The 9,180-nt window shown below is 43.1% G+C and overlaps 1 protein-coding gene across 1 annotated transcript; it reads left to right on the top strand.

The window, feature by feature from the left end:
• Positions 1 to 562: 562 nt before the first annotated feature.
• Positions 563 to 8,694, top strand: LOC125512597 (transcription factor MYB3R-5-like). The gene is made up of 3 exons (XM_048677723.1): positions 563 to 885; positions 974 to 1,100; positions 7,879 to 8,694. Exons 1-3 carry the CDS (start codon positions 563 to 565, stop codon positions 8,686 to 8,688), a joined length of 1,260 nt encoding a protein of 419 aa, XP_048533680.1. The 3' UTR covers positions 8,689 to 8,694.
• Positions 8,695 to 9,180: the final 486 nt, after the last annotated feature.

The raw sequence follows: 9,180 nt of genomic DNA, 5'->3' as shown, positions 1-9,180 counted from the left end.
CTTGCACTCTATAAAAACTGCGTGTGTAATAACAAAATAATATGGAAATGCAGAGTAGTGTACATCTAGAACATTTATCATGCTATATCCAAATACACCCTGTACTTAACTGCAAATGATCACGAAGCACGCCAACCAGCATTCCGTTTCCCCTGAATTTGCGTGCATACCTCCATACGGTCACGAGTGTTGTGCTTCAGCATGTCTGTATTGACATGTCTTACCCACCCTGAACCACGCAAACCTCTCCAGAGACTGCGTACACCCGGTGCACAGGGTCCACATCGAACTTGAAAACATGTATTCGGAACGTTATTGCCATGTGGGACACCTCTTGGCCGCCTGATGAGGAGTTGGGGGCAAGAGAATGGACGGGCTGATGGGGGCATGGGGCTCCGTCCCCTTCTATATCAGGCACAGACCCCTCGATCCGTCTCTGATACAGGCATTTCTCTTGCAGAAGAGCCAGAGACTACTCCCGTGCTTCTTGCTTTCCTTGCCCCATCTCTACCACGAGCGTTCCTGCCGCCATCGCTTCGATCTGACCTTGGAGGTCGTGCTGATGGCTGAGGGGAGTGCTTCTTTTGACTGGGACATGGCGGTCTCGGTGGCTGGGAACCACTATACGAGCTCCGGCCATGGCGGAGTTGCACAACACTTCGTCCATAATGATGGTGGTGCTCCAGCCGGGGCGGCTGTCGTCCCGGGCGCTGGATCAAGGGCTTCTGGTGGCATCGGCAAGATGGATCCCACCAGCTTACCCGGCTACGGGAGCAGCGACGCCCCTACGGCAATCACGGCGACTACTCAGGCGCTGCCACCTGCCAGATCTAGCGGCCAGGGGCTGACACGGTTCAAAAGGTCCTGGACCGTGGAGGAAGACACGTACGTAGAAAATCCAACCCTAAATTGCAAACCTTTTTCTTTGTCCTTCATCGGTTGCAGCTTCGTCGGTTTCTTTGTGATTGTGCAGGCTGCTCAGGGAGAAGGTGCAGGAATTCGGCCAAGGGAGTTGGGCGGAGGTTGCATTGTACCTCCCTGGCCGGAGCGGGAAGCAGTGTCGAGAGAGATGGACCAACCAACTTGACCCCAACATTGAGGTGATTTCGCAAGATTTAAATTTCTTAACTCCCTCTACTAGCAGCTTGATTCTCGGGAATTTTGATGATCTATATTGAATGTGCTTACGGAAAGAAATTCATCGTTGCGTTATCTGAATTCATCACCATTTAGAAGTGGGCATTAACTCCCGGATAAATATTTAGTAGTCTTGCATGTCTTTAGTCTATTCAGTAAATGTGGCGATTAATTTCTTCATTTAGGCCACTAAATGATCCCCCAAGTGATTTTCTGAAGATTTTTTTGCAGGGAAGTAATTTTCTAAAATTAATAGGGATTGATGTTCCTGCCCACACATTAGCAATTGAAATGTGTACAAGGATTTTGTGTTCAATCCGTAAATAAAAAATCTCACTTGCACTTACAAATATGGAAATTTACTACTCCCAGCGTTCACAAAGAGATGTTTTGGATATTTCAATATGGACTACACGGACTGAAATAAGTGAACACACACGCTAATATATATATATATATATACCTACAATTCAGAAAAATATATTAGAACATATTATATTTGTGAGTGGAGAGAGTAATTGACATGGTGTCTCAGTTTTTAAAGTTAGATAATTGCCCGTGCATTGCAACAGGAGTATAAACATTCTCGTAGATTACCCATGATCACACGTCTATTATTACATTGGTGCACTATAATCTTAGCGTGATTTTGTATGCAATTATCATGATTTACCTGCAATCTTATTGTTAAGCACTTATTTGGAAATAATTTATTGACTTACCAAAGAAAATATTATTTATGAGAAAATTGGAGATGGGAGTCAAAATATCATTTTATTGTTAAGCACTTATTTGGTAAAAATTGCTAACTTGCCAAAAAATATTATTATTTGAGATAAAAATCAGAGATGGGAGGAAAAAATCAAACAGGAGAACAGAAGGGGACACACACACACAGATATATATATATATAGAGAGAGAGAGAGAGAAGGAGAGACGGAGGTTTTACGAAGGAGAGGCTGAAATGAGAAGCTTATGTTCTTCCGAATTAGTAGAGCAAAGATTCTTGGCCACTAAGCGATCACCCAATTAAAAGAATTGTCTTGTTTATTTGTCAAATTACTACCTATTTGTGAGTTGCCACAATTTGATATCCCTAAAGTAAGAGTTGATGTTCTAGCCCACAAAGTAGCATTTGAGATGTGGTACTTTCATTAGTTGAATCATATCTAGAAAATAAGTCACATGCTTCCATATATAATGCTCATACATAATTACACATGTTCCAAAAATTTGATGATGTTTATTCTGAAATTGCTACTTTTTTGTTATGGTTTTCCTGAATTTGGTAAATAGGAGTGGATATTGCTGCCCCCATATTAGCACTTGAGATATGTGTTTGTGACCTAATGGAGCCCCACTCAACTCCCTCCATATTGGACTAGCTATTCAAGGTAGGCCCTACTTCAGGGTGCATGTGCGGCCTGCTTTGCAGATGGAGATGTGCACGCCACCAGCCCATGCACCGAGCCCTCTGCTTGCTGCCCTGGGCTCGACGATGAGTTGCGTATGCCATCAACCCATGCACCCCCCCGAGTCCTATGTTTTGGGCCAGATGGAACCCACATGCCCATCTTCATGCCTCGCTTCCCAACCCGATAGTCCTGCAAAGAAACCCAACCACGATAGAGATTGACGCTATGCAGGCCAGTTGTGCTCCTGACAGAGATGGCATGCCATGCTTTGTGCCGGTGCCGCCTCCCATTCTCCCTGCTCTCCGAGCAACAACCCAACTAGGTCACCCACAACAAGGAGGGAAACACTCGCGAGGGTTACCGACTTTGACATCAACCAACGAAGTCCGGATGTGAGTGCTAAGAAAATGGCCATGCACATTGCCTAGCTCATGGAAAGGCTTCTTTTCCGATAGATGTGAGTCATTGGTTAGGGTAAATAGGTCAACGAGGAAGTGAATGCCTCTTTGTGGCATTGTTCCAGACAAGACGGCTATACATTGAGACCATGGCGCTTAGGATGCTTTTGCAACTTGATGCGATTTGGCGACGAACATGGAGGATGTTTTGATGGAGCATGGTGGTGATGGTGGTCGAGAGGTGCCATCGCTGATAAGCGAGTACGTCGTTGAGACGCCCTGATTGCCTTGGATCATCTGATGATGTAGTTTAGTTCCTATGTTAGACATCAATCATTCGGGGCGCCTGGTTGTAGTTGTTGTTGTGTGCAACTACTTATTGTTGCCCTAGAGAGGCACTATGGACTTCTGCTGGAGTTTTGTCCTTGATTATTTGACTTTGCTCAGTGTCAACCTCAATTTTTTGAATTGATTTGTGCAAGCTCAATTTTCGAAATAGGAGAGCCACTATCGATGAAACCATTGCTGCCTTTACGTGTCATGTTGCATGTATCCAGGAAACTAAGCTTGAAGTGGTTGACTCCATGATTGTTTCCTTCCTTGGAGGCTACAGGCTAAAGGGTTTTTCCCAACACCCAACTACTAGTACATGTGGTGGGATTCTCATCTTGGGAAGAAGATCATGTCCGTGTAGAGGATGTGCACTTTGGCACCTACACATTCTCTGTTAATGTCTCCATCGTTAGATCTGAAACCTCCTTTAAGACTACCATAGTGTATGAGCCAACAAGAAATATCCATAAAGATATCTTCTTCGAAGAGATGATGAATGAAAATCCCCATCCTCGAGATAAAGTCTTGACATAGGCAACTTCAACCAAATATACTACTCTAGAGATAATAACTATGCCAATGCGAACCATAGCCGCACCTTCTGCTTTCAGAATGCTCTTGTATTTTGTGAGCTACTAGAAACCCACCTCCAGAACAAATATGTACACTTGGGAGAAATAAGAAAAGCAACCCAACCATGTCCAAGCTTGATGGCTTCTTTTGCAATGAAGATTGGGATATCACTTTTGACAAGAACATTATGAATGCCCTCCCATCATCACTTTCGGATCATTGTCTTCTCCTCCAAGTCAATGAGATAGCCCTTGGCAACCAAAGACCTTCTGCTTTGCATTTTGTTGGACCAACATGCCAGGATTTCACCTTTATTTTCAAGATGTGTGGATGAGCTCTCTAAGCACACTAAGCCTTATCAAAGGATCATTCACAAAGTTGAAAAGAATTAGTCAAAGGCTTAATACTTGGAGTAGAACTATTTCCTTCAACGTCAAAGTCCAACTTCACATGACCTTAGAGATCATTCTTCGGTTGGATGAGGCCTAGGATAATTGGGAGCTAAGTAATGATGATAAGGTCTTTGAAAGAGACTTCAAATAAGTGTGGTTGGGCTCGTGGTCATGGAGAGAATAAGGAAGAGACAAATCTTGAGGATCAAAAATATTAAATTCGGAGATGATAACACTTGTTACTTTCACCTGAGGGTGAATGGTCGAGGGAGGAAAAATCTTATACATCATCTAAAACATGGGAGTGACTGGGTGATGGATCATGACTACAAGAAAAACATTATTCTCTCACACTTCTCTGCTATAAATAAAAGAGTGTCTAGTGTGCAAAGAACATCAATTGGGCAATGATTTCCATTGTTGGCCATGACCTCTCCGCTCTTGGAGATGCCATCACAAAGAAGGAGGTCAAGGTTGTGATCTTTGCCCTAGCTAGTGACAAAGCACGCGGGCCCGATGGCTTAACAAAAATTCTTCAAGGACTGTTGGGATATTATTGAGGATGTCAACATGCTCATGATCACTAACTTCTCAGACCTCCACGTGGAAAACTTCCATTGGCTAAACTCATCAAATGTTACACTCATCCCCAAGAAAGATTGCACCAAGGACATTCCAGATTTTAGTACTATTAGCCTTATCCATGTCATGGCCAAGCTCATTGTCAAAATCCTTGCTCTATGAAGTTGGCTCTGCACATGAACGATATTTTTTCCATTGTGCAAAATGATTTCATCAAGAGGATAAGTATCTACTATAACTTCATGTATGTGCGCGATGTGGCTAGAAGATGTCACCACATCAAGACACCTACACTCCTCATCCAGCTCCACATAAATAAGGCCATAGATTCCATTAGGTGGTATTATTTTATAGACATGTTGAGTCACCATGGCTTCCAAGGCCACTCCTGGGGACAGATCTCCACTCTCCCCTCCTAATCTTCTTCCCGAGTTTTGCTCAGTGCAATTGCTAAGGACCTGATCAAGCATGATAATGGGCTCTGTCAGGGGTCCCCCTTTCCCCTTTGCTTTTCAAGCTTGCCATTAACCCGCTACAGCATATCTTGAACAAGGCTACAACCTAAGGAAAGCTTCATCCTCTTAGTGGATGTCACACAGACATTCATCCTTCCTTTTACACCAACGATGTGACAGTTTTATGTGCCCCTATCAAGGAACAAGTCCAAGTCCTTGCCACCACGCTTGCCTATTTCATAGATACTGACATCCTTGTCACAAATTGTAGAAGGAGCATTGTTGAACCTATCTGGGGCGATAACATCGACCTTGATGACATCCTACATTCCTTCACAGCAGGCCACTCATCCCTTCCCATATGTTACCTTGGCCTACCCCTCAGGTTCAAAGAGTACAAAGGTTCCACTTACAACACTTAGAATGTAAAGACACCAATAAATTAGAACCTTGGAGAGGAAAACATGTTGCTATAGCAGGCATTGAAATGGTGCTCCCGGAGGTGTCGATATACCATCTTTCACCACTTAACCTCCCAGTGGAGGTTCTTAGGAATACTTATAGAATGAGTTGCGCCTATCTTTGGGCACGGATAGATAAAGTGACCAGTGGTAAGTGCGAAATTAATTGGGAGCAATTTTGCAGGCTGAAGGAGTTTCATAGCCCAAGAGTTCTTAATCTTGGAAGTTCACAATCGCGCTTTACTCATGATGGTTATGGCTTGACAAGCATGACCCACATAGGGTGTGGTGCATTATGGGGATGTCATGCAACAATGATGATCATGATCCCTTCCCGGCGGGCACTAAGGTTATGACTAACGATGGAAATACATCAAAATTTTGGGGAGTCATCATGGCTAGAGGGGCTGAGGCCTAAAGACAATGCGCCCATTTTTTGGGGGATATCTTGCAAGAATGGTGGCAACATAACAAGGCTTTGAGCGATAGTTTTTTGGTTCTACGGATTGACAATCAAGGAGGCCTAACACTAGGGCACATCAACAATTCATCATTTTGTGGGATAAACTTTCCAATATCATCATGTAACCAGATGTCCAAGATACAATCATGTGGAAGCTGACTAACGATAGGAACTATACCACCTCCTCAGCCTACAAGGCTCGATTGGCCGACCACATCTGATCCAACTTTCTATCCATGGCCTGAAAGGTTTGGGCATCTCCCAAATATGTAGGTTCTTTACTTGGCTAGTCACCCAAAATGGGATTTGGACGGCAAATAGGCTACAATGTTGAGAGTGGCCAAATTGCAACGGATGCCCTCTTTGCAACCAAGTGTAAGAATCAGCAGCTCACCTCCTCTTCAAGTTTTGATTCTATCTTTGAGTCTGGAACGATGTGATTTCTTGGCTTGGTCTTCATGTTAGTGCGGATCTTTGGCAACATTTTGAGACCATGAAAACTTGGTGGGAAGGAGTCCACAACAATTCGAAGCCGAGGAAAGCTCTATTTTCTTTACTCCTTTTTGTTAGATGCGAGATTTGGAAGGAAAGGAACCTGCATGTCTTTCAAAACAAAGCGACACCGGTGGTGATCATTATTCGCATCATACAAGATGATGCATCGCTTTGGGATATTGTGGGGGCTAAGAATTTGAGTAATGTACTTTCAAGAGAGTAATTTATTATCTTTGTCTCGTTTTGTGGTATCTTACAAACTACTCTTATTAATAAATAAAAATGGCAAATCTTCTGCCTTGTTCCAAAAAAGGGAGTCCAAAACTATAAATAAAAAATGACACTTGCATTTGCGATATAATTGATATTGCTAACTAAAATTTTTCTAGAAGTTTTCTATATCTTGCCCACCTCAAATTGCACAATATTGATCCCCAACATTGTAGCACATGCAAAATATGTGTAATTTTTAACAGGATTTGTCCAAAATAAATAATTTTTTAACAGGATCTCTCCAAAATAAAGAAGTCACATCATTTTTTATGGGTCCATGCGCTCCAAATAATTATTCCCATACTAAATTTTTTCCTTTCCATTTTCTATGAAGCTCATTCCACCATTTTAGTAATTTATATCAGCCATAGGTCAGTTTGTGCGAGTATATGACGCTTGGTTGTCTAGAAATTTTTGAACCAATATATTCCTAAGATACTTTAAGATTCCTTAGATACTTTGAGACGCGTGCTATGTTTTCTAATCTTCGCAAATTTTATCTTGTTTAAGACTATTGCATTAGTTTTTTATTGTTTCAAAGTCTAACATATTATTTCATTATGTACCAGTAAATCTGATCCTGAAAAAGGGCATATTTATTTATTACTACACAATGAAACATTATAATACACTATGAAACAAGAAGAAACTTAGAAACATTTTTTTATTCTGAAAAAACATAAATTTTGCCAACAACAAGAAAAGTTAATATAAATCTCAAAGCAATGGTGAATGGCGGTTGGCTTATAAATAGACAACGCTTCCAATGACATGGGTGTTGTCTTGCGTTCAAAAAAGTCAAGTTAGTAAATACTACTTTTCGTGTGCAGTGTTGTGTTCAATTGTAATTCAATGGAATGTTATGTCATAATTAATTAACTCACAAATATTTCCCTTGCAGAGGAAAAAATGGACCGAAGTGGAAGACATGAAGCTGATCAAGATGCATCAGACTTGGGGGAACTGCTGGTCGGTGATCGCCCGAGAACTCCCCGGACGGTCAGACAATGCCGTCAAGAACCACTGGAATGCCACCAAGCGCAGTCTGAACGCGAAACGCCATGTGAAGAAGAGGAACAGTGAGCAGCCACCTCCTGGCCAGCTCTCCCTTCTTATGGAGTACATCCGCAGCCTTGACCCGCATACCGAATCACCCACAGAGACACGTCCAGTGTCCCCACCATTGTATCATGACCAACAGCACGGTGGGAAAACGAGGATGGCCGATATAGACTCTGTCGTCGTCATTGCCCCTACCGCACAGGCGCACCCGAGTTACCCTAATCTGACCATGACTGGTATGTACTACCACCCAAACCCGGCCAACATGCAGTACTGGGCGCCAGACTTGAATGTCACCGATGGGACAAAAGAGGGGTACTCATACTACATCCCTCCCAATGCGCACCTGAACCACCACCAGTCGTATGGTTTGTCTCCGACACAGATGGTTAGCAAGCAAGACATCCAGCAGGCAGCCAATGCGAGCATGGACATGTATGCATTCACCGAACAACATACCCTCCCAGTGAACAACCTGAAGGCTGCTGCAGAGATGCACCACGAGTCCTTCATCAACAACCAACTGGGCAACATGTGTGGTGGAGCTGGTGGCTGGTCCTACTACTATGGCATGGATGCGGCTGGTTCAAGCGGCCCCACAGGAGGTAGTGGTAGTGGTAGTGACCCTGAAGGCATCGACATGGTGTAGATGGCTTCTGGAGAGTTGCCACATAGGACGAGGAGGTGGTCACCTTCAATCGGCTGGCTAGATTCAAGTGAGACGTACATGTCCCCAGAGGATTTCATGTCTAAGGAGAACAATGAGATTGTATATGTGTTGAGCTTGTGTACTTAGTTTGATTTCAGTATTTTGTAAAGGTACTTTATCTAGTCCATTTGGGGAAGTACATTAATTTGTTCGCGTTTCCATCCTTGGGAAATCATTTTAGTTAATTTCAGTAGAGAAGAGGTAGAAAAATGAGGCAAACGCAAAGGTGGGATGGCCAGCCATGACATCTCTAATGTACCCGAGACGTAAACGGTGCTGTTGGCCACGACATCTCCATAGATGACTAATAGAGGGTTGATAGGTTTAGATTGAGAGGAGTGTGGTCACCAATGATAGAATATATGGCAGTGTGGGTGCGAATTACAGGGAAGGCATGAGCGGTGACATATCATACAATAAAGGGTAGTGAGG

The sequence above is a fragment of the Triticum urartu genome, chromosome 1 (assembly GCF_003073215.2).
Source record: "Triticum urartu cultivar G1812 chromosome 1, Tu2.1, whole genome shotgun sequence".
Classification (NCBI taxonomy): Eukaryota; Viridiplantae; Streptophyta; class Magnoliopsida; order Poales; family Poaceae; genus Triticum; species Triticum urartu.
This window is presented reverse-complemented; position numbering and strand designations above follow the sequence as displayed.